The following is a 26,594-nucleotide window of genomic DNA, read 5'->3' on the forward strand; positions in this document are numbered from 1 at the left end:
AACTATGTTTGTACTGAATGACCTGAAGATTAAACAGTGAACTATGTTTGTACTGAATGAGCTAAAGATTAAACAGTAAATCATATAACATCCCTACACCATCACATGTCCACAACACAAAATGTTTTTGTGTGTCTCTTTTGTTTTTGTGTGTGTACCTTTTGTGTGTGTCTCTCCACTCTCCGGGACGTTATTTATCCCCTCTCTCTCCACTCTCCGGGACGTTATTTATCCCCTCTCTCTCCACTCTCCGGGATGTTATTTATCCCCTCTCTCTCCACTCTCCGGGACGTTATTTATCCTCTCTCTCTCCACTCTCCGGGACGTTATTTATCCCCTCTCTCTCCACTCTCTGGGACGTTATTTTTCCCCTCTCTCTCCACTCTCCGGGACGTTATTTATTCCCTCTCTCTCCACTCTCCGGGACGTTATTTATCCCCTCTCTCTCCACTCTCCGGGATGTTATTTATCCTCTCTCTCTCCACTCTCCGGGACGTTATTTATCCCCTCTCTCTCCACTCTCCGGGACGTTATTTATCCCCTCTCTCTCCACTCTCCGGGACGTTATTTATCCCCTCTCTCTCCACTCTCCGGGACGTTATTTATCCCCTCTCTCTCCACTCTCCGGGACGTTATTTATCCCCTCTCTCTCCACTCTCCGGGACGTTATTTATCCTCTCTCTCTCCACTCTCCGGGATGTTATTTATCCTCTCTCTCTCCACTCTCCGGGACGTTATTTATCCCCTCTCTCTCCACTCTCCGGGACGTTATTTATCCCCTCTCTCTCCACTCTCCGGGACGTTATTTATCCCCTCTCTCTCCACTCTCCGGGACGTTATTTATCCCCTCTCTCTCCACTCTCCGGGACGTTATTTATCCCCTCTCTCTCCACTCTCCGGGACGTTATTTATCCCCTCTCTCTCCACTCTCCGGGATGTTATTTATCCTCTCTCTCTCCACTCTCCGGGATGTTATTTATCCCCTCTCTCTCCACTCTCCGGGACGTTATTTATCCCCTCTCTCTCCACTCTCCGGGATGTTATTTATCCTCTCTCTCTCCACTCTCCGGGACGTTATTTATCCCCTCTCTCTCCACTCTCCGGGATGTTATTTATCCTCTCTCTCTCCACTCTCCGGGATGTTATTTATCCCCTCTCTCTCCACTCTCCGGGATGTTATTTATCCTCTCTCTCTCCACTCTCCGGGATGTTATTTATCCCCTCTCTCTCCACTCTCCGGGATGTTATTTATCCCCTCTCTCTCCACTCTCCGGGACGTTATTTATCCTCTCTCTCTCCACTCTCCGGGATGTTATTTATCCTCTCTCTCTCCACTCTCCGGGATGTTATTTATCCTCTCTCTCTCCACTCTCCGGGACGTTATTTATCCCCTCTCTCTCCACTCTCCGGGACGTTATTTATCCCCTCTCTCTCCACTCTCCGGGACGTTATTTATCCCCTCTCTCTCCACTCTCCGGGACGTTATTTATCCCCTCTCTCTCCACTCTCCGGGACGTTATTTATCCCCTCTCTCTCCACTCTCCGGGACGTTATTTATCCCCTCTCTCTCCACTCTCCGGGATGTTATTTATCCTCTCTCTCTCCACTCTCCGGGATGTTATTTATCCCCTCTCTCTCCACTCTCCGGGACGTTATTTATCCCCTCTCTCTCCACTCTCCGGGATGTTATTTATCCTCTCTCTCTCCACTCTCCGGGACGTTATTTATCCCCTCTCTCTCCACTCTCCGGGATGTTATTTATCCTCTCTCTCTCCACTCTCCGGGATGTTATTTATCCCCTCTCTCTCCACTCTCCGGGATGTTATTTATCCTCTCTCTCTCCACTCTCCGGGATGTTATTTATCCCCTCTCTCTCCACTCTCCGGGATGTTATTTATCCCCTCTCTCTCCACTCTCCGGGACGTTATTTATCCTCTCTCTCTCCACTCTCCGGGATGTTATTTATCCTCTCTCTCTCCACTCTCCGGGACGTTATTTATCCCCTCTCTCTCCACTCTCCGGGATGTTATTTATCCTCTCTCTCTCCACTCTCCGGGATGTTATTTATCCCCTCTCTCTCCACTCTCCGGGATGTTATTTATCCTCTCTCTCTCCACTCTCCGGGATGTTATTTATCCCCTCTCTCTCCACTCTCCGGGATGTTATTTATCCCCTCTCTCTCCACTCTCCGGGACGTTATTTATCCTCTCTCTCTCCACTCTCCGGGATGTTATTTATCCTCTCTCTCTCCACTCTCCGGGATGTTATTTATCCCCTCTCTCTCCACTCTCCGGGATGTTATTTATCCTCTCTCTCTCCACTCTCCGGGATGTTATTTATCCCCTCTCTCTCCACTCTCCGGGATGTTATTTATCCCCTCTCTCTCCACTCTACGGGATGTTATTTATCCTCTCTCTCTCCACTCTCCGGGATGTTATTTATCCCCTCTCTCTCCACTCTCCGGGATGTTATTTATCCTCTCTCTCTCCACTCTCCGGGATGTTATTTATCCCCTCCTTCTCCACTCTCCGGGATGTTATTTATCCCCTCTCTCTCCACTCTCCGGGATGTTATTTATCCCCTCTCTCTCCACTCTCCGGGATGTTATTTATCCCCTCTCTCTCCACTCCCTGGGATGTTATTTATCCCCTCTCTCTCCACTCTCCGGGACGTTATTTATCCTCTCTCTCTCCACTCTCCGGGATGTTATTTATCCTCTCTCTCTCCATCTTGCTCTTTGTTTTGTTTTTTTACTGAACAAAAATATAAATGCAATATGTAAAGTGTTGGTTTCATGAGCTGAAATTAAAGATCGCAGAATTGTTCCAAACGCACAATTTTTTTATTTTATTTCTCTCATATTTTGTGCACAAATTTACAGTATTAACATAATTTAAAATAATAATAATCGATATTGTCAACGGGACGACAGTAACAACAATAACCATACTTTGAACAATAACAGTTTAGCATAGAGGACATGTGCAGGTTGGTTGGTCTGTCAGACACTGTCCCTCATCGTATGGGACAGTGTGTGATGGCGCAATGTAGTGCGCTGCCCACCACAGGGCTCTCTGCGTCCTCCCCCAACAGGACAGGTAACCTATCCCCATCAGAGGTCTTTGAACCCTTGAATAAGAGTTTCAAATTTGGGGAAATGACACACTAATTGTTTTATATATTTTTTAAACATTTTGTCAGGAAATGCAGCTCTGTCTCAGGTTCTGCTGTGGTGCAGTGGTTACACAGCCTTTCCTCTACAGGGAGCCAGGTTCTGCTGTGGTGCAGTGGTTACACAGCCTTTCCTCTACAGGGAGCCAGGTTCTGCTGTGGTGCAGTGGTTACACAGCCTTTCCTCTACAGGGAGCCAGGTTCTGCTGTGGTGCAGTGGTTACACAGCCTTTCCTCTACAGGGAGCCAGGTTCTGCTGTGGTGCAGTGGTTACACAGCCTTTCCTCTACAGGGAGCCAGGTTCTGCTGTGGTGCAGTGGTTACACAGCCTTTCCTCTACAGGGAGCCAGGTTCTGCTGTGGTGCAGTGGTTGCACAGCCTTTCCTCTACAGGGAGCCAGGTTTTCCTGTGTCTACCCCTCTCAATGGCAAGGCTGTGCTCAGTGAGCCTGTACTTTGTCAAGGTTTTTCAAAGGTTTTGATCAGTAACCATGGCCAAAGAGTTAGCCACGGTGTACTGTCCATTTAGGGCCAGATAGCACTGCATTTTGCTTTGTGTTTGTGCATGTGTTTCCCAATAAGCAGTGTAGTTTTGTTTTGACTGTGTTGTAATTTGGTCTATTCTGATTGATTGGATGTTCTGGTCCTGAGGCTTCAGTGTGTTAGTAGAACAGGTTTGTGAACTCAGCCCCAGGACCAGCTGGATGAGGGGACTGAGGCGTCAGTGTGTTAGTAGAACAGGTTTGTGAACTCAGCCCCAGGACCAGCTGGATGAGGGGACTGAGGCTTTAGTGTGTTAGTAGAACAGGTTTGTGAACTCAGCCCCAGGACCAGCTGGATGAGGGGACTGAGGCGTCAGTGTGTTAGTAGAACAGGTTTGTGAACTCAGCCCCAGGACCAGCTGGATGAGGGGACTGAGGCTTTAGTGTGTTAGTAGAACAGGTTTGTGAACTCAGCCCCAGGACCAGCTGGATGAGGGGAATGAGGCTTCAGTGTGTTAGTAGAACAGGTTTGTGAAATCAGCCCCAGGACCAGCTGGATGAGGGGACTGAGGCTTTAGTGTGTTAGTAGAACAGGTTTGTGAACTCAGCCCCAGGACCAGCTGGATGAGGGGACTGAGGCTTCAGTGTGTTAGTAGAACAGGTTTGTGAACTCAGCCCCAGGACCAGCTGGATGAGGGGACTGAGGCTTTAGTGTGTTAGTAGAACAGGTTTGTGAACTCAGCCCCAGGACCGGCTGGATGAGGGGACTGAGGCTTCAGTGTGTTAGTAGAACAGGTTTGTGAAATCAGCCCCAGGACCAGCTGGATGAGGGGACTGAGTCTTCAGTGTGTTAGTAGAACAGGTTTGTGAACTCAGCCCCAGGACCAGCTGGATGAGGGGACTGAGGCGTCAGTGTGTTAGTAGAACAGGTTTGTGAAATCAGCCCCAGGACCAGCTGGATGAGGGGACTGAGTCTTCAGTGTGTTAGTAGAACAGGTTTGTGAACTCAGCCCCAGGACCAGCTGGATGAGGGGACTGAGTCTTCAGTGTGTTAGTAGAACAGGTTTGTGAACTCAGCCCCAGGACCAGCTGGATGAGGGGACTGAGGCTTCAGTGTGTTAGTAGAACAGGTTTGTGAACTCAGCCCCAGGACCAGCTGGATGAGGGGACTCTTTTCTTTGCTCAGCTCTTGGCATTGCAGGGTTTGGTAATGATATGAGATGGTAATGATATCACTGTATTTTAGATGTTTCCAAAACTGAATTTCTCTTTTAGTTTTTATTATTAGTGGATATTGGCCTAATTCTGCCCTGCATGCATTGTTTGTAGTTGTCCTCTGGACATGTAGGAGAATCTTACAGAACTCTACATGCAGGATTTCAATTGGGTGTTGTGCAAGTGGACCCAACAATTTTCTGCCATAACTCCCTCGCCCTCTATCCGTCGCCCTCTATCCCTCGCCCTCTCTCTCTCTCCGTCGCCCTCTCTCGCTCGCTCTCCCTCGCTCGCTCTCCCTCGCTCGCTCTCCCTCGCTCGCTCTCCCTCTCTCTCTCCCTCGCTCTCTCTCTCTCTCCCTCGCTCTTTCTTTCTCTCCCTCGCTCTTTCTTTCTCTCCCTCTCGCTCTCTCTCTCTCCCTCGCTCTCTCTCCCTCGCTCTCTCGCTCTCTCTCTCTCCCTCGCTCTCTCTCCCTCGCTCTCTCCCTCTCCCTCGCTCTCTCTCCATCGCTCTCTCCCTCTCCCTCGCTCTCTCCCTCTCCCTCGCTCTCTCCCTCTCCCTCGCTCTCTCCCTCTCCCTCGCTCTCTCCCTCTCCCTCGCTCTCTCCCTCTCCCTCGCTCTCTCCCTCTCCCTCGCTCTCTCCCTCTCCCTCGCTCTCTCCCGCTCTCTCCCTCTCCCTCGCTCTCTCCCTCGCTCTCGCTCTCTCCCTCGCTCTCGCTCTCTCCCTCGCTCTCGCTCTCTCCCTCGCCCTCGCTCTCTCCCTCGCTCTCTCCCTCGCTCTCGCTCTCTCCCTCGCTCTCGCTTTCTCCCTCGCTCTCGCTTTCTCCCTCGCTCTCGCTCTCGCTTTCTCCCTCGCTCTCGCTTTCTCCCTCGCTCTCGCTCTCGCTCTCACTTTCTCCCTCGCTCTCGCTCTCTCCCTCGCTCTCGCTCTCTCCCTCGCTCTCACTCTCTCCCTCGCTCTCGCCCTCTCCCTCGCTCTCGCTCTCGCTTTCTCCCTCGCTCTCGCTTTCTCCCTCGCTCTCGCTTTCTCCCTCGCTCTCGCTCTCGCTCTTTCTCTCGCTCTCTCCCTCGCTCTCTCCCTCGCTCTCTCCCTCGCTCTCTCCCTCGCTCTCTCCCTCGCTCTCGCTCTCGCTCTCTCCCTCGCTCTCGCTCTCTCCCTCGCTCTCGCTCTCTCCCTCGCTCTCGCTCTCTCCCTCGCTCTCGCCCTCGCTCTCGCTCTCGCCCTCTCCCTCGCTCTCGTTCTCTCCCTCGCTCTCCCTCGCTCTCTCATATCTCTCTCCCTCGCTCTCGCTCTCTCTCTCATATCTCTCTCCCTCTCGCTCTCCCTTTCTCCATCTCGCTCTCTCTCATCTCTCTCTCCTTCCCCCACTTCTCTCTCCCTGGGTGTGTATCTGTTGTGGCATCATGGTGGCTCAGCACTCTGTGATCTAGATAGTGATGCTGGAAGCTGATTGGTTGACGAGGCCCAGAGGAGCGATTAGGATCTCCTCACACCTGCTTCCTATTCTCTAGATCTGTCATCAGAGAGAGGACTGTACACCGTTGGTCTGTCATTGTTTTAAAGTGCTGAACACACACACACACACACACACACACACACACACACACACACACACACACACACACACACACACACACTTCTGAACACAGCAACTTTGTCTATGAACTTTCTGCAGGTTTGAAAGTCCACAGTGCTTTGCTGACATGTGATTGCATCCTTCTGTAAGTTGAGCTGTCTCAGGTTAGGTTTAGGTGTAGCTGGACAGGTTTAAGTTTAGGTTGTGTGGTCAAGTTGAGGTGTCCAGTGCTGTCCACTATATTTCTGCAGTCCTCTCCCTCTCCGTCCCTCTTTTCTCCTCTTGTGGCTTTCAGTGTGTGGTGTCGTTTCAGTGTGTGGTCGTTTCAGTGTGTGGTGTCGTTTCAGTGTGTGGTGTAGAGGTTTAGTTTGCTATGAGTGTGCTCCTGTGATGATATTCTCTTGGGGCAGCAGCAGGTTGTAGTGTGAAGAGGTCAGTGTTTCTCTACTGGTGAGATCACACCTCCCTATCCTGTGTGATGTACGGACAGTCTTTCTCTCTCCACTCCTCCTCTCTGTCGTTCACTGTGTTTGTTTAGTCTGTCATGTCCACTGGGCTGTATAATGACCCCCTCCCCTCTCTGTCTTAACTCTCTCCTGCCTTTTTTTCTTCTCTCTCTGTATCTCTCTCTGTATCTCTCTGTATCTCTCTCTCTCTCTCTGTATCTCTCTCTGTATCTCTCTGTATCTCTCTATCTCTCTCTGTATCTCTCTCTGTCTCTTTCTGTCTCTTTCTGTATATCTGTATCTCTCTCTGTATCTCTCTCTCTCTCTGTGTGTCTCTCTTTCTCTCTCTCTCTCTCTCCTTCCCCCCTCTCTCTCTCTCTTCCCCCCCTCTCTCTCTCTCTCTCTCGCTCTCTCTCTCTCTCTCTCTCTCTCTCTCTCTCTCTCTCTGTGTGTCTCTTTCTTTCTCTCTCTCTCTGTGTGTCTCTTTCTTTCTTTCTCTCTCTCTGTGTGTCTCTTTCTTTCTCTCTGTGTGTGTCTCTTTCTTTCTCTCTGTCTCTCTCTGTCTCTCTCTCTCTGTCTCTCGCTCTCTCTCGCTCTCTCTGTCTCTCGCTCTCTCTCTAACTCTTTCTCTTCCGCCTTTTCTTCTCTCTCTCTCTTCCTCTCTCTCTTCCTCTCTCTCTCCCTCTCTCTCTCTTTCTCTCTGCCTGACCATGTTTGTGTGTGTAGTGCTGGTGTCCCTCTCTGAGTGCACGAGTCATGGCAGAGGCTCCACTGCAGCAGGCAGAGAGAGAGAGAGAGAGAGAGAGAGACAGAGAGAGAGAACTGCCCAGGGCATTCTCTCTCTTTCTCTGTCTCATTCTGTTTCTCTCTCTCCCTCGCTCTCTGTCTCTCCACCACCATGGCTCTTCCCTCTCTCTCTGAGCTCATTGATCTGGCTGCCTGAATGCAGAGCGGCGAGTCAGCCGAGCGGAGAGAGCGAGAGAGAGTGAGGGAATGAGAGAGGGGGTAGAGGAGGAAGAGAGGCACAGACACAGACAGAGCGCTGTGCTGTGATCTTACAGAGCAAGTACACTGGGACTGCTGTGCTGTGTAGTAAAGAGAGAGACGTGGGGAGACGGAGGGAGGGAGAGAAAGAGAGAGACTCTATGAAGCCTGCCAACACCTCTGCCTGGATATGAGGATGGTGGTTGTGATGAGGAAGAGGCAGAGAGAGCAGGCTGGAGGCAGGCGGAGCCGGGACTGACAGAGAGTGACAGACAAGCAGACAGACAGACGTACAGGGGGCTCCTGGCTCTGGGGGGACAGAGAGACCATGATGGAGGTGCCCGGGCACTGACAACGATATGACACCCAGCGTCAAGCACTCGGATTGTTTTACGCCAATGTTGTGCCACTGTAAAGTAGCATGCACCAACAGCACCGTCTCGCTTATATTCGGATGTAAGGTAGGAGACACACACACACACACACACACACACACACAGGTAGGAGACAAGTGTTGACACACGCACACACACACACACACATGGATGCATGGTGGCCAGTGTTTATTTACGTGTACGTGTGTGTGTGTGAGTGAGGGCTCAGCGTACTGTAATAGTGAGCCACAGGGGGTCTTTATAGACAGACATAGAGAGATATATCTGTCAGGACACCAGTCACCCCAAACAGAGTTAACACACTGTTCAGTGCGTGGGCAGAAGGAATCACCACGTTTGTGTGTGAGTCAGTGTGTGTGTGGTGAGACCCTCGTGGCTGCCTCCTTCTTCTTCTTCTTCTTCTTCTTTTTTAAGAGCACACCAAGCGTAAATAATGTGTGTTTACTCTCTGTACCTACACACAAACACAGTGGTGATGTTCTCACTGTGTGAAGCACAAACACCAAATCTGGTTTTGAATTTAGTCACGTTTAAAAATGATATAGATTTTTTAAAAGTGGATTCCAGACACACTGACATGACAGCCACAGTGTGTGTGTGTGTGTGTGTGTGCGTGCATGTGTGTGGAATTAGCTTAGCTGTTTCTGAGCGTGCTCTACCAAGCCAAGCGTACCGTGAGCGTTTCTAAACATCCCTGTTAAACCAAGCAGACACACAGTATGGATAACTCCCAATGTCCTCACCAAAAGGGCTGTCGTTCATTGTAGCATGCTAGCTGTGTCGTTCATTGTAGCATGCTAGCTGTGTCGTTCATTGTAGCATGCTAGCTGTGTCGTTCATTGTAGCATGCTAGCTGTGTCGTTCATTGTAGCATGCTAGCTGTGTCGTTCATTGTAGCATGCTAGCTGTGTCGTTCATTGTAGCATGCTAGCTGTGTTATGTCATCTAGGATGCTAGCTGGGTCGTGTACATTAGGGTGCTAGCTGGGTCGTGTACTCTGGGATGCTAGCTGGGTCGTGTACTCTGGGGTGCTAGCTCTGTCGTGTACTCTGGGGTGCTAGCTGGGTCGTGTACTCTGGGATGCTAGCTGGGTCGTGTACTCTGGGGTGCTAGCTCTGTCGTGTACTCTGGGGTGCTAGCTCTGTCGTGTACTCTGGGGTGCTAGCTGGGTCGTGTACTCTGGGGTGCTAGCTGGGTCGTGTACTCTGGGGTGCGTACTCTGGGGTGCTAGCTGGGTCGTGTACTCTGGGGTGCGTACTCTGGGGTGCGTACTCTGGGGTGCTAGCTGGGTCGTGTACTCTGGGGTGCTAGCTGGGTCGTGTGCTCTGGGGTGCTAGCTGGGTCGTGTGCTCTGGGGTGCTAGCTGGGTCGTGTGCTCTGGGGTGCTAGCTGGGTCGGGTGCTCTGGGGTGCTAGCTGGGTCGGGTGCTCTGGGGTGCTAGCTGGGTCGTGTGCTCTGGGGTGCTAGCTGGGTCGTGTGCTCTGGGGTGCTAGCTGGGTCGTGTGCTCTGGGGTGCTAGCTGGGTCGTGTGCTCTGGGGTGCTAGCTGGGTCGTGTACTCTGGGGTGCTAGCTGGGTCGTGTGCTCTGGGGTGCTAGCTGGGTCGTGTGCTCTGGGGTGCTAGCTGGGTCGTGTACTCTGGGGTGCTAGCTGGGTCGTAATAAGCATAATACTGATACACATCTAAAGCATGCTACCATGGCCTCAGTAGTTGCCCTCAAAAGCATCCAAAACAATTCCTCTCTATCTAATCTGCTGTGTATCTTTCCTATTGGACAGCTTCTCTTCTAATTCTGGGCATGTTTGTTTGTGTGTTTGTTTGTTTGTTTGTGTGTGTGTGTGTGTGTGTGTGTGTGTTGTCATCTGTTTTAGAACCCTCACAGGAAACCAAACAGCTACTTCAGCTGATTACGTAACAACTGTTCCTCTCTGCGCCTCTGGGCGATTCCCTTCCTCCCCTCCTCAACCCTCTCACTGTCTCATGTAATAACACTCTGGCCAACACACTCTGGCTAATTAAACTCTTATTATAAAATGTATAGTAAGAGTTAGGATGGATTTTTTTTCACGTTTTAAAGTGGGATTGAAAAAAAGAATTAATTGTGATTTAAAAAAATATTTTTTTATTTTTTTGTCACACAAGATACTCAAGTGAAAAGATGATTATATACAGTACCAGTGAAAAGTTTGGACACCTACTAACTCAAGGGTTTTTCTTTATTTTGATTATTTTCTACATTGTAGAATAATAATGAAGACATCAACACTATGAAATCATGTATTCATAGTTATCATTATTTTCATGCATGGTGGTGGCTGCATCATGGAATGAGTATGCTTGACAGGAGTTTTTCAGGGTAATAAAAGAAAGGGGCACAGGCAAAATCCTAGAGGAAAACCTGCTTTAGTCTGTTTTACACCAGACACTGGTAGAGGAATTCACTTTTCAGAAGGACAATAACATATACACTGGAGTTGCTTACCAAGAAGACAGTGAATGTTTCTGAGTGGCCAAGTTATAGGTTTGACTTAAATCTGCATGAAATTGCTTCTCTAGCCATGTTCCACAAGACATTGACAGAGCTTGAAGAGCTTTGAAAAGAATTATGGGAAAATATTGCACAATCCAAGATACTCTTAGATACTTACCCAAGAAGACTCACAGCTTCCACTTTGCCTTTAGAGAATTTTGTGTAAATAGTTGACAAAAAAATGCCTGTTAAATCCTACAGGCAACATACCGTAAATCCTACAGGCACTATACCGTAAATCCTACAGGCAACATACCGTAAATCCTACAGGCACTATACCGTAAATCCTACAGGCAACATACCGTAAATCCTACAGGCAACATACCGTAAATCCTACAGGCACTATACCGTAAATCCTACAGGCAACATACCGTAAATCCTACAGGCAACATACCGTAAATCCTACAGGCAACATACCGTAAATCCTACAGGCAACATACCGTAAATTCTGCTATGTGAAAAGTGTGTTAGAAGTGTTAGTAGGAAGGTAGGCCAATACAGCGGACTGGTGATTTTATAGGGTTAAAGGTCAGGCTGGGATGGCGTATTGGGTTAAGGTCAGGTGGGATGGCGTATTGGGTTAAAAGTCAGGTTGGGATGGCGTATTGGGTTAAGGTCAGGCTGGGATGGCGTATTGGGTTAAGGTCAGGCTGGGATGGCGTATTGGGTAAAGGTCAGGCTGGGATGGCGTATTGGGTAAAGGTCAGGCTGGGATGGCGTATTGGGTAAAGGTCAGGCTGGGATGGCGTATTGGGTTAAGGTCAGGCTGGGATGGCGTAAGGTCAGGCTGGGATGGCGTATTGGGTTAAGGTCAGGCTGGGATGGCGTATTGGGTTAAGGTCAGGCTGGGATGGCGTATTGGGTAAAGGTCAGGCTGGGATGGCGTATTGGGTTAAGGTCAGGCTGGGATGGCGTATTGGGTTAAGGTCAGGCTGGGATGGCGTATTGGGTTAAGGTCAGGCTGGGATGGCGTATTGGGTTAAGGTCAGGCTGGGATGGCGTATTGGGTTAAGGTCAGGCTGGGATGGCGTATTGGGTATCCATAATCTCCCACAAACGCCGTCTCAGGCGTCGCTTCAGAATCTCCCATTGGTTGTTCAATTGGGTTGAGATCTGGTGACTGAGAGAAACACACATTAAACCCTCTGTGTTCTTTTAGATCTCCTCTTCTAGCCAAAATAATGGGCAACTTGGCATTTTGCTAAAGATGTCGGATCTTAATTTGAGCCAGTTTGCAACAGCAGGAAAATAATCCTGCAGCAACAGGACATTTGAATTAGAATTAATGGACATTTTTGAAGGAGTTGATGATACATTTTTCATAAGGGAAAATAAAGTCTGAAATGTCAAAGTTCCAAACTTCAGAAGCCTTTGTAAACTTCAAATATACTACGGCTAGGTTGCACCAACATGGATAACCTCTTAACCTGGGTTAAATCAAGGTTTATCTGTTGATCTTGTTGCACCAAATGTTAAACCTAGTTTTAATTTAATTCTTCATCTGATCTATATTTTAGTTTTTTACCTTTAATTTAGATAAATCTGAAGCCTGTTGCAATTATTTATATATTTTTGATATAAACTTAGATTGGAGATTAATCTCCAAACTGCCACGTGATGTGGTTTAACTGACTAAATGACAGCAAATCTGATGTGGTGACACCAGAACGACAGAGTTCCTCAGAGAACAAAATTAGAAACAGGTTGAATCCTGTGTGAGTTTTATGATAATATTGAGATTTTCAAAGAGATACCGCTTCTCCAAGGACTCTGTAATGCAACTGGAAAGAAAGGTTGGACCAACCGTGAAGTATGGGAGTGATAGGAACGAGAGTGTACCCCCACTACTTCAGCTCCTGGTGGCCCTACAGTTCTATGTAACTGGATGTTTCCAGATGGTGGTTGGGGACCGTTTTGGACTCTACAAGTCAACCGTCTGCAGGATTCTAGCCAGAGTGTCCAGTGCTTTTGTCGGTCTGAAGAATCAGTACATTCAATCCTACAGTGGAATCGCCAGCTGGATTTTTACAGGAGAGCTAGATTTCCAGGTGTACTACCGGCGATAGACTGTACACACATTCTTATTCCCAACTCTGGTGGCGTTGAATGGAGAACTATTCCGTAATCGGAAAGATTACTGGTCCATCAACGTGCAGGCTGTCAGTGATGACAAAAATCAGCTCACCAACATCCTAGCTAGGATGGCCAGGATCCACCCATGACAACAGTATCTTTGACAATAGTCATCTGTGTGCAATGCTGGAAAGAGGGGCATATCAAGGCCACCTTCTAGGTGACAATGGATATGCCTGTCATGGGTACCTAATGACTCCGCTTTTAAACCCCCAGACACCTGAAGAGAGAGAGAACACCACCTCTCATATCCTGACAAGAGATCTCAGAGAGAGAGAGAGAACACCACCTCTCATATCCTGCCAAGAGATCTCAGAGAGAGTAAACACCACTTCTCATATCCTGACAAGAGATTTTAGAGAGAAAACACCACCTCTCATATCCTGACAAGAAATCTCAGAGAGAGAGAAAACACCACCTCTCATATCCTGACGAGAGATCTCAGAGAGAGAGAGAGAGAGAGAGAGAGAGAGAACACCACCTCTCATATCCTGACAAGAGATCTGAGAGAGAGAGAACACCACCTCTCATATCCTGACGAGAGATCTCAGAGAGAGAGAGAAAACACCACCTCTCATATCCTGACGAGAGATCTCAGAGAGAGAGAGAGAGAGAACACCACCTCTCATATCCTGACAAGAGATCTGAGAGAGAGAGAACACCACCTCTCATATCCTGCCGAGAGATCTCAGAGAGAGAGAGAGAACACCACCTCTCATATCCTGACAAGAAATCTCAGAGAGAGAGAAAACACCACCTCTCATATCCTGACGAGAGATCTCAGAGAGAGAGAGAGAGAGAGAGAGAACACCACCTCTCATATCCTGACGAGAGATCTCAGAGAGAGAGAGAGAACACCACCTCTCATATGCTGAAGAGAGATCTCCGAGCGAGAGAGAGAGAGAGAGAGAGAACACCCTCTCATATCCTGACAATAGATCTCCGAGAGAGCTCAAGATTTCTGTGCCTCCAGGAGGGGCTCTGCACAAAGATGGACACTACACTGACATCATTATTGCAGTGGTAGTTCTGTATAACCTTGGAAGGAGACAAGGAGAAGAGCTACCTGAGGAGGTCTTACCCGAGGAGGTCTTACCCGAGGAGGTCTTACCCGAGGAGGTCTTACCCGAGGAGGTCTTACCCGAGGAGGTCTTACCTGAGGAGGATGAAGATGTCCAGGTGCAACATGCTGCAAATGGGAATGCTGTGAGGAGAACCTTGATTGAGAACCATTTTGTAGACTGAGGTGTAAATAATGTAACACTGGTAGTAACATGTAAAAAGTAAAATTATATTTTGATAGACACAATTCCTAAGTAGGCACTCGGTATTAACGTGCATTATTAAGACCATTGTTATTCTCAGTACCATACCGGGTGGAACTGAAAACACCAGAATACTAAGAGTGGGGACAAGACTGGAGGATACCAAGTTGCTTGGGAAAGCATTGTTTTAATAAATAATTGTTTTAATAAATAAAAAGATGAGCATTCTACACACAGTGGGCATTTGTTTCCCTGAAGGAGTATCTGTTTCTGAATTTGCAGTATCTCTCTTTGTAAATTCAAGACCTCAATCTGCAGTAAATTTTTTCTCTCTTTCCAGCCTCCAAAAACATCAATATGAGCTTGGTTCATGTCAGTTCTGGGGCGTTTGCTTGGCCTCTCTGGTGTTTTTCTGCTGGTGCAAGATCCAGGCGATGCTGTTTCTCCACGGCAACAGGGTATAAGCTCAACTAAAGGAAAGGAACAGCTATTTAATCGGGGTTTATGAAATGCCCAGCCTTGGTACGAATGATGCTGTTACGCAACATGCTGAAACGGTACTGATAACGGAAGCACTGTAGTGAAGTAGCATTAATGTTACTTTTAGCGTGTGTTATAGTCATCGATGTTTACCAGTTATTTATGCTTACTGAATATTGGTGGGTCGAGTTGTCTGTCGTCATCATAGGGGTTAAGGGTCAAACTACTGGGGAATCAGCTCGCATATCTTCTGGGAGAGAGGATCAATTCTCTTGGATGGAGGCCCCCCCTTCCGGTCTGAAATGGCCCCCGCTTCTCCTCTGCCGAGTCCTTTTTCGTCTTTCGCTTTGAAGTTTTTCCAGCACTCCTTCATCCGATTTGTGTCTCTCTTCTCTTTTTAATCCCTGTCGATCCATTAAATCGTTCTTATAAAATGGCCCAGGTGCCTGTCTGTCTTTTTGACGGTTCTGTTGTCTGTCTTTTTGTCCTCCAGTACGTTGCTAAACTCCTCCATCAGCTGCTGACAAGGGTTTTTTCATAAGCGGATGAAATTTGAACTTTGACGTGCCATGTTGGCTAACGAACAAATAATAAATGGTTAGGTAATGACAATAATAATTGATCTTATGCCAGCTAGCTTGGTTTATAAACTAGCTAGCCAGCTACAGTAGCTAACGTTAGCTAACAAACAAGTTGTCTGTCTTGTACTGGCAAATAACAGATTTTTATTTCAAATGAGCCAACCCATGTGAAACTTTCACGAGGGAGTTGCAGCAGTGCTATATTATTATTTGATCAAGGAACGGCAACTTTGTTGCCTCATTTGTCAGGTAGGCTAGCTACTTTGTTTCAACTCACAAAACAACTCAATATTGGTGTAATGTGTCACTAATCATAGTTTAAAACCCGGTAATCACAGATTTACTGATCCAGATTCTAAATGAAGTGGTGCAACAACATCTCTGATTTTGGGTGATCAACTGGGTGATCAAATTAAGATCCTACATCTGTAAATGATCCAATGCAATGTTAATTGCTTAATTAACTCCAGAACCAAACCTGTGTGACAGAACCTGTATATTGAGTACTCTGACTGCCCAGGCAATATTTAACCCACATCAAACAGCTGTGGTTATATGCAGCTGAGCTGTCACATTTGGAGGGACTGACTGACTGACTGATTGGCTGACTGGGAGCACTGCTCTTTTGGCCTCTGGGCTTCTGTAATTAGCCTCACACCAGATGCTGCTAATCCTCTCATCTTTCTCTATCCATCTGCTAATCCTCTCATCTTTCTCTATCCATCTGCTAATCCTCTCATCTTTCTCTATCCATCTGCTAATCCTCTCATCTTTCTCTGTCCATCTGCTAATCCTCTCATCTTTCTCTATCCATCTGCTAATCCTCTCATCTTTCTCTATCCATCTGCTAATCCTCTCATCTTTCTCTGTCCATCTGCTAATCCTCTCATCTTTCTCTACCCATCTGCTAATCCTCTCATCTTTCTCTATCCATCTGCTAATCCTCTCATCTTTCTCTATCCATCTGCTAATCCTCTCATCTTTCTCTATCCATCTGCTAATCCTCTCATCTTTCTCTATCCATCTTCACTTTTTCTCCTCTCCCCTCATACGTTACATCTCACTCCTTTCTCCGGTTTTCTGTCATTCGCGTGTACTGTACTGTAGGTTGAGGCCTGGCGTTGTATACTGGCCATGGTTGTACACAAGTCATACACCCATGTTTGACTGGGAGGCTCAGGCTATTATGTAAATCAATGTCATGCAGTAAAGTATAGGACTAGAGCAGACATGATGTGTGAGGTTGTGAGTCATTGGGCCGTGACTGGGATGGACGGTTTGGGCTGTGACCGGAGATTGAAGGAGAAAAGAGATTCTGTACCATCCTGGATATGGGATGCCCCCCTCAGCTCGCTCGCTCACTCACTCACTCACTAACCCTGCCTAATTTCTTTCCATAGCCACACACACAGTCACACTGCCTGGCATAAGCCGGTCACGGCCAATACAAACCCAGTCAGACTCACAAAAGACAGAATAGAAATGTAATGTATGTTTGTAGCCCGCTCACAGCTTAGTTAGTCGGTGTCAATGTTTACTAAAACCCGAGAGCATCTGAGTGGGTGGTTGGTTAGCTGTTTGACAGGATGCCACATGGCTGGTCGTCCCACGCTGCCAAAGTACACTCCTGCTTGGGGACCTGTACGGTATGTATGTAGCCATCTCTAGCATAATGGCGGTGGTGATGAGGGACTCCTTGTTCAGGTAAAAATCATCAAGGCCCAGAAATTCAAAATTCTGTCAATCAAATCTCTCAGACAGTACGGTACATTCATAACATACATATATATATATATATATATTTATAGTATCTTTCGGTAAAAGACCTACAGTGCATTCGGAAAGTATTCAGACCCCTTGATTTTGTTACGTTACAGCCTTATTCTAAAATGGATTAAATAGGTTTTCCCCTCATCAATCTACACACAATACCCCATAATGACAAATAAAAAACTGGTTTTCCGATTTATTTGCGAATGTATTAAAAATAAAAACCTGAAAACGTATTTACATAATACCCTTTGCTACGAGACTCGACATTGAGCTCAGGTGCATCCTGTTTCCATTGATCAACCTTGATGTTCCTACAACTTGATTAGATTCCACCTGTCGTAAATTCAATTGATTGGACATGATTTGGAAAGGCACATGCCTGTCTATATAATGTCCCACGGTTGACAGTGCATGTCTGAGCAAAAAATCAAGCCATGAGGTTGAAGGAATTGTCCGTAGTGCTCGGAGACGGGATTGTGTTGACGCACAGATCTGGGGAAGGGTGACAAAAAATGTCTGCAGGATTGAAGGTCCCCAAGAACACAGTGGCCTCCATCATTCTTAAGTGGAAGAAGTTTGGAACCACCAAGACTCTTCCTAGAGCTGGCAGCCCGGGCAAACTGAGAAATCCGGGGAGAAGGGCCTTGGTCAGGGAGGTGACCAAGAAACCCGATGGTCACTCTGACAGAGTTCCAAAGTTCCTCTGTGGAGAAGGACAACCATCTCTGCAGCACTCCACCAATCAGGCCTTTATGTTAGAGTGGTCAGACGGAAGCCACTCCTCAGTAAAAGGCACATGACAGCTCACTTGGCGTTTTGCCAAAAGGCCCCTAAAGACTCTCAGACCATGAGGAACATGATTCTCTGGTCTGATGAAACCAAGATTGAACTCTTTGGCCTGAATGCCAAGTGTCACGTCTGGAGGAAACCTGGCACCATCCCTATGCTGTGCTGTGGGGATGTTTTTCAGCGGCAAGGACTGAGACAAGTCAGGATCGAGTGAAAGATGAACGGAGCAAAGTACAGAGAGCAAGTACTGAGTAAAGGGTCTGAATAATTCTGTAATTGTGATATTGTTTTATTTATGTTTTATTTGCAAACATTTCTAAAAACCTGTGTGGTTTATCATTAGGGGGTATTGTGATGTCATTATGGGGTATTGTGATGTCATTAAGGGGTATTGTGATGTCATTATGGGGTATTGTGTGTAGATTGATCAAGGGAAAAAAAGTAACAAAAATGTGGAAAAGGTCAAGGGGTCTGAATACTTTCCGAATAGATTCATAACATACATGAATATATATATATATATCTCAGTTAAAGACATACATTCATAACATACATGAATATATATCTCAGTTAAAGACATAGATTCATAACATACATGAATATATATCTCAGTTAAAGACACACATTCATAACATACATGAATATATATCTCAGTTAAAGACACACATTCATAACATACATGAATATATATCTCAGTTAAAGACATAGATTCATAACATACATGAATATATATCTCAGTTAAAGACACACATTCATAACATACATGAATATATATCTCAGTTAAAGACATAGATTCATAACATACATGAATATATATCTCAGTTAAAGACACACAGTCATAACATACATGAATATATATATATATATCTCAGTTAAAGACATACATTCATAACATACATGAATATATATCTCAGTTAAAGACATAGATTCATAACATACATGAATATATATCTCAGTTAAAGACACACAGTCATAACATACATGAATATATATCTCAGTTAAAGACACACATAACATACATGAATATATATCTCAGTTAAAGACACACAGTCATAACATACATGAATATATATCTCAGTTAAAGACACACATTCATAACATACATGAATGTATATTTCATTCAGTTTGTCTAAATGACTCGTCAGGTTTGTTTGAGTGCAGTCTTTTTCTCTCTCTTTATATATTTAAAGTGGAACCGACAGCGTTTTATCTTCTTTGCAGATATGAAACAGACAATCATATCACTCAAAAATATAAAGTTCCCAGTTTATGCTTTAAAACCAACTTTCTAAGTGGTTTAAAAATAGGTTGTATGTGACTCAACGTCCCATGACGTACACTAAGGCAATGTGGGCAGAATAGATCGATGCAGTTCAACGATTAATATAATTCAACCAATACATTTCTTGGTAGTCCCCAAAAGTATTGAGATCAGGTTGTAAATCACAGCTGGCTTGGTACATCGTTTGCTGCCTCCATTCGGTATGCATTGTTTTAGTATCAAGGACTACATATTTTTGGACAAAAACAGGCGAATGTAACTAAGGCTGGGAATGTCAATACAATCAGACTAGCAAGTGCAACGATCACCAGTCAGTCATAACGTGGCTAGCATGTTTATACGGAAACAAAAATAGAAACGCAACATGGAACGTTTTGATCGCAGGTTTCATGTGCTGAAATACAAGATCCCAGAAATGTTCTCAAATGTTGTGCACAAATGTGTTTGCATCCCTGTTAGTGAGCCTCCTTTACCAAGATAATCCATCCACATGACAGGTGTGGCACATCAAGAAGCTGATTAAACAGCATGATCATTACACAGGTACACCTTGTGCTGGGGGACAATAAAAGGTCACTCTCTAAAATGTGCAGTTTTTTCACACAACACAATACCACAGAAGTCTTAAGTGTGCAATTGGCATGCTGACTGCAGGAATGTCCACCAAGGCTGTTGCCAGAGAATTCAATGTTCTATTTTATTTTTACCATAAGTCGTTTTAGAGAATTTGGCTGTACGTCCGACTAGCATCACAACTGTAGCCCACGTGTAACCACACCAGCTTAGGACAACCACATCCTGCTTCTTCACCTGCGGGATCTGAGACCAGCCACCCGGACAGCTGATGAAACTGAGGTGTATTTCTGTTTGTGATTAAGCCCTTTGTGGGGAAAAACGTATTCTGATTGGCTGGTCCTGGCTCCCAAATGGGTGGTCCTATGCCCTCCCAGGCCCTATGCCCTCCCAGGCCCTATGCCCTCCCAGGCCCTATGCCCTCCCAGGCCCTATGCCCTCCCAGGCCCTATGCCCTCCCAGGCCCTATGCCCTCCCAGGCCCTATGCCCTCCCAGGCCCTATGCCCTCCCAGGCCCTATCCCCTCCCAGGCCCTATCCCCTCCCAGGCCCTATGCCCTCCCAGGCCCTATCCCCTCCCAGGCCCTATCCCCTCCCAGGCCCTATGCCCTCCCAGGCCCTATGCCCTCCCAGGTCCACCCATGGCTGCTCCCCTGCCTAGTCATGTGAAATAATGCATTTATTTCAATTGCCTGATTTCCTCATATGAACTGTAACTCAGTAAAATGGTTTAAATAAAGGCATGTTGCGTTTCATATTTTTGTTCAGTGTATATTTATGTCACAAGCTAAAAACACACAGCCTAACGTTAGCTAGCTAGCAAGCTAGCTGCTAGGAGGATGTCATGTCATTGGAGGAGTGGGTGACTGACTGACTTTTTCCCCCTCATTGTTTTTCGGTGGCTATACACAGCTAGAGATGCAGGTGTCATTTGGTTATCTAGCAAGAACTTCCTCTACTGTTAGCCAGAGAGAATTTGCAAATGCACGAGATATGCTAGCAAACGGGATGTCTAGCTAGCTACTCCGATTTCGGAGCTCGTCTGTGTGTAACGGATGAATTTACCCGCTGAATATGACCGGTGTCAGTAAATGTAGGCCCAAAAAAAAGTAATAGTTACTCACGAACTCTCTCGAGATAACATGTAAACAGCCTAACCAGCTCTGCTAGGGCGAGTAAAATGATCAACAGTTCTCTCATTTGTGTCTGGAAGTAGCCAGTTAGCTTGGCTGCTTGGTTGGGACAAACGTGCATTGGCAGGCAAGCTGCAGAAGGACCAGAAGGCTACAATTCCCCATCGTTTGTCAGTGCAATTTTGACGTCCAACTATCTGAAAAAGTTTGAGAGGGTTTAATCTAATGCTCCTTTGTTACAGTTTTAGCACATCTTGCTCCGGCTAGCATTAGTTGTTGATCTTGTTGTTGATGTGCGTAACTGATGGAGAGAGAGCCTACCTTTTTCATGGTTGTTTGATCATTAGGACTGTAACATTCCCAAATGTAAGAGGGATTCCTGGGATATTTGCATGAAATCCATTCAGGTGTATTTTGTTGCTAATACGTTCTAATTATCCAGTCACACTATTACAACTGCTTGTAAACACACAGTCCAGTTCAAAGTGAATGATGACAGGCCCTACTGCCTGTAAACACACAGTCCAGTTCAAAGTGAATGATGACAGGCCCTACTGCCTGTAAACACAGTCCAGTTCAAAGTGAATGATGACAGGCCCTACTGCCTGTAAACACACAGTCCAGTTCAAAGTGAATGATGGCAGGCCCTACTGCCTGTAAACACACAGTCCAGTTCAGAGTGAATGATGACAGGCCCTACTGCCTGTAAACACAGTCCAGTTCAAAGTGAATGATGACAGGTCCTACTGTCTGTAAACACACAGTCCAGTTCAAAGTGAATGATGACAGGCCCTACTGCCTGTAAACACAAAGTCCAGATCAAAGTGAAGGAGGGCAGACCTGTTGTGGCAAATGGCTTGTTTGCATTACGGCCTACTGTAGCTCTGATTGGTCTATGGCTCACCGGTTTGCATTAAGGCTTACTGTAGCTCTGATTGGTCTATGGCTCACCGGTTTGCATTATGGCCTACTGTAGCTCTGATTGGTCTATGGCTCACCGGTCTGTGTGGACTCCGGTCCTGGACGAGACAGATGTTGTTATTAGGTTTTATTCACTGCAGTGTAAATAAAACCTTGTCCAAACTCGCGGCTGCTCTCCCACTCTATATTTCTGTAGAATTATCACAAATGCCTGACTAATTCACAAACACTCTTAAGAATTTATGAACACCTGAAAATGACCATATCTAAGTGCTCGCTTGTCAGAAAATGTTTTAAATTCTTCCTGGGGATGTATATGAACAGATTTGAATACGATTTCATGTTGCTTAAATGCTGTCAGTTCCACTTTTTAAGTGAGCACAGTTTGCAACTCATTCATTTATCAGTTCATTCAGTCATGAGAAAGTAGCTATGGGCCTATGGCAGGCAGTGTGAGCTGAATCAATCACCGCCAGCACCCCTGGTGAGTAGAACCGTGAGAGCATCCCGTCCGATCTCCTAGCCTAGTGTTTAGAGCGTTGGGCCAGTAACCAAAAGATTGCTGGATTGAATCCCCGAGCTGACGAGGTAAAAATCTGTCGTTCTGCCCCTGAGCAACCCACTGTTCCCCGGGCGCCGAAGACATGGATGTCCATTTAAGGCAGCCCTCCGCACCTCTCTGATCCTATGGGCATACAGAACTACAGACAGACCTACAGGCATACAGAACTACAGACAGACCTACAGGTATACAGAACTACAGACAGACCTACAGGCATACAGAACTACAGACAGGCCTACAGGCATACAGAACTACAGACAGGTATACAGAACTACAGACGGACCTACAGGCATACAGAACTACAGACAGACCTACAGGCATACAGAACTACAGACAGGCATACAGAACTACAGACGGACCTACAGGCATACAGAACTACAGACAGACCTACAGGCATACAGAACTACAGACGGACCTACAGGCATACAGAACTACAGACGGACCTACAGGCATACAGAACTACAGACAGACCTACAGGCATACAGAACTACAGACAGACCTACAGGCATACAGAACTACAGACAGACCTACAGGCATACAGAACTACAGACAGACCTACAGGCATACAGAACTACAGACGGACCTACAGGCATACAGAACTACAGACGGACCTACAGGCATACAGAACTACAGACAGACCTACAGGCATACAGAACTAAAGACAGACCTACCTACCAGACCTACCTGGCTGTATTGTGTATTTGTGGTGTGTGTGAACACATGGGGGGGGCCTCTGCTCTAAACCAGATTAGTGTCTTATTTGTGTGACTTCCACGACCGGGAGAAGAGGAAACTGTATCGGGTCGACACAGGAAGCTAATCCTGACACAATACTTCTACTTCCTCCATCTCTTTGCTCTAACGGCATGCTGCGGAAGGGTGTCTCTTATTTTTTTTAAATTGCCAAAAGTGGTCTGATTGTGCGCAGATAATTTGTACAGTAACTGTGTCTCTGTGACTGTGGTCGGTCTAGCACAGTTGGTGTTGATCGCCCTTTGCTGACCCCTTGACCCTCAAGAAGCCAGAGCAGCCTTCTGAGGGGGTCCGGAGGTTAAAGGTCAGACAGAGTGGACAAACCGCAGTATGGCCGGTGATGAGAGATGGGGTGGCATATACTCCCTGAGGCTGGCAGCTGAGTTGGCACAGCAGCTGTAAACTGACTAGATTAGACTGTATGTGTGTCACGAGTTGCTGATTCTTCTATTGTTCCTGGAGCATTGTTCACATGTTTCTCCAAGGTGTTGAAAGATGGATGTGAAGCAGGGATGTTGAAAACTGTTAGTGTGTTGAGCAGCCCAACACCAGTACCCTCCCCAGCCTGGTTTCACTGGAGAACTTTGCAAATTGGTGTCAGTGTGATGGCCCGGAGAGGGAGAGCGAGGGAGGTAGGGAGGGGGAGAGAGGAAGGGAGGGAGAGCGGGAATGGAGAGAAAGGGAGAGAGGGAGGTAGAGAGAAAGGGAGAGGGGGGAGGAGAGGGAGGGTGGGGTCTTGTTAGGGCACACCTACAGTACCTGTATCATCAGGTTTATTTCGGGAGGTCCTCCTCTCCTCTTTATTCTCCCTCTCTCCACTCATGTTCTTTTTCTCCATTTCCACCTTTTCTCTCTTCTCTCCCTCTTTCTCCCCCTCTCTTTGCGCTCATATTCTCTCTTCTTCTCTCCTTGGGGACAGCCAGTGTCCTCATTCAGCTATGCCTGCAGACTCACATTAGACAGGATTTAGAATACTTCCTTCTTTCTCTTTCAGCTAAATGCCTTAAGTGATGTGGCGGCTCTTCCAGTCCACTCCCACAGCAAGCCAGGGTTCTTCAAACCAGTCTAGTCCACTCCCACAGCAAGCCAGGGCTCTTCAAACCAGTCTAGTCCACTCCCACAGCAAGCCAGGGCTCTTCAAACCAGTCTAGTCCACTCCTACAGCAAGCCAGGGTTCTTCAAACCAGTCTAGTCCACTCCCACAGCAAGCCAGGGTTCTTCAAACCAGTCCAGTCCACTCCCACAGCAAGCCAGGGTTCTTCAAACCAGTCCAGTCCACTCCCACAGCAAGCCAGGGTTCTTCAAACCAGTCCAGTCCCAAAGCAAGCCAGGGTTCTTCAAACCAGTCCAGTCCACTCCCACAGCAAGCCAGGGCTCTTCAAACCAGTCCACTCCCAAAGCAAGCCAGGGCTCTTCAAACCAGTCTAGTCCACTCCCACAGCAAGCCAGGGCTCTTCAAACCAGTCTAGTCCACTCCCACAGCAAGCCAGGGCTCTTCAAACCAGTCCAGTCCACTCCCACAGCAAGCCAGGGCTTTTCAAACCAGTCCACTCCCAAAGCAAGCCAGGGCTCTTCAAACCAGACTAGTCCACTCCCACAGCAAGCCAGGGCTCTTCAAACCAGTCTAGTCCACTCCCACAGCAAGCCAGGGCTCTTCAAACCAGTCTAGTCCACTCCCACAGCAAGCCAGGGCTCTTCAAACCAGTCTAGTCCACTCCCACAGCAAGCCAGGGCTCTTCAAACCAGTCCAGTCCACTCCCACAGCAAGCCAGGGCTTTTCAAACCAGTCCACTCCCAAAGCAAGCCAGGGCTCTTCAAACCAGTCTAGTCCACTCCCACAGCAAGCCAGGGCTCTTCAAACCAGTCTAGTCCACTCCCACAGCAAGCCAGGGCTCTTCAAACCAGTCTAGTCCACTCCCACAGCAAGCCAGGGCTCTTCAAACCAGTCTAGTCCACTCCCACAGCAAGCCAGGGCTCTTCAAACCAGTCCAGTCCACTCCCACAGCAAGCCAGGGCTTTTCAAACCAGTCCACTCCCAAAGCAAGCCAGGGCTCTTCAAACCAGTCTAGTCCACTCCCACAGCAAGCCAGGGCTCTTCAAACCAGTCTAGTCCACTCCCACAGCAAGCCAGGGCTCTTCAAACCAGTCCAGTCCACTCCCACAGCAAGCCAGGGCTTTTCAAACCAGTCCACTCCCAAAGCAAGCCAGGGCTCTTCAAACCAGACTAGTCCACTCCCACAGCAAGCCAGGGCTCTTCAAACCAGTCTAGTCCACTCCCACAGCAAGCCAGGGCTCTTCAAACCAGTCTAGTCCACTCCCACAGCAAGCCAGGGCTCTTCAAACCAGTCTAGTCCACTCCCACAGCAAGCCAGGGCTCTTCAAACCAGTCCAGTCCACTCCCACAGCAAGCCAGGGCTTTTCAAACCAGTCCACTCCCAAAGCAAGCCAGGGCTCTTCAAACCAGTCTAGTCCACTCCCACAGCAAGCCAGGGCTCTTCAAACCAGTCTAGTCCACTCCCACAGCAAGCCAGGGCTCTTCAAACCAGTCTAGTCCACTCCCAAAGCAAGCCAGGGCTCTTCAAACCAGTCTAGTCCACTCCCACAGCAAGCCAGGGCTCTTCAAACCAGTCTAGTCCACTCCCACAGCAAGCCAGGGCTCTTCAAACCAGTCTAGTCCACTCCCACAGCAAGCCAGGGCTCTTCAAACCAGTCTAGTCCACTCCCACAGCAAGCCAGGGCTCTTCAAACCAGTCTAGTCCACTCCCACAGCAAGCCAGGGCTCTTCAAACCAGTCTAGTCCACTCCCACAGCAAGCCAGTGCTCTGCTAGTGGCTCAGATTAACGACGTCCTGACGTCCTGACGTCCAGCCCTGTAGCAGTGCTCTGCTAGTGGCCCAGATTAACAACGTCCTGATGTCCAGCCCTGTAGCAGTGCTCTGCTAGTGGCTCAGATTAACAACGTCCTGATGTCCTGCCCTGTAGCAGTGCTCTGCTAGTGGCCCAAATTAACAACGTCCTGATGTCCTGCCCTGTAGCAGTGCTCTGCTAGTGGCCCAGATTAACAACGTCCTGACGTCCAGCCCTGTAGCAGTGCTCTGCTAGTGGCCCAGATTAACAACGTCCTGACGTCCTGCCCTGTAGCAGTGCTCTGCTAGTGGCCCAGATTAACAACGTCCTGACGTCCTGCCCTGTAGCAGTGCTCTGCTAGTGGCCCAGATTAACAACGTCCTGACGTCCTGCCCTGTAGCAGTGCTCTGCTAGTGGCCCAGATTAACAACGTCCTGACGTCCAGCCCTGTAGCAGTGCTCTGCTAGTGGCCCAGATTAACAACGTCCTGACCGTCCTGCCCTGTAGCAGTGCTCTGCTAGTGGCCCAGATTAACAACGTCCTGACGTCCAGCCCTGTAGCAGTGCTCTGCTAGTGGCCCAGATTAACAACGTCCTGACCGTCCTGCCCTGTAGCAGTGCTCTGCTAGTGGCCCAGATTAACAACGTCCTGACGTCCTGCCCTGTAGCAGTGCTCTGCTAGTGGCCCAGATTAACAACGTCCTG

General features: G+C 47.6%; 1 protein-coding gene across 40 annotated transcripts in view; it reads left to right on the forward strand.

Moving 5' to 3' along the window:
* The window catches only part of LOC110524815 (discs large homolog 1-like protein), a 299,597-nt gene that overhangs the window by 85,761 nt on the left and 187,242 nt on the right, over positions 1-26,594 (forward strand). For 5 of the 40 annotated variants that reach the window (XM_090236289.1, XM_090236296.1, XM_090236293.1 and 2 more), the window contains exon 1: positions 7,642-8,335. The exons of 26 other annotated variants lie outside the window; for them this stretch is intronic. In XM_090236289.1, coding sequence (XP_090092415.1) covers positions 8,234-8,335 — 102 coding nt within the window. In that variant the 5' untranslated portion in view covers positions 7,642-8,233. Of the gene's footprint in view, positions 1-7,437; positions 8,336-26,594 lie in introns of those variants that run through there. 9 more of the 40 variants (XM_090236295.1, XM_090236290.1, XM_090236302.1 and 6 more) reach the window with 7 other exon arrangements.

Source organism: Oncorhynchus mykiss, chromosome 5 (genome assembly GCF_057628025.1).
Source record: "Oncorhynchus mykiss isolate SJ-2025 chromosome 5, ASM5762802v1, whole genome shotgun sequence".
NCBI classification, from domain to species: domain Eukaryota; kingdom Metazoa; phylum Chordata; class Actinopteri; order Salmoniformes; family Salmonidae; genus Oncorhynchus; species Oncorhynchus mykiss.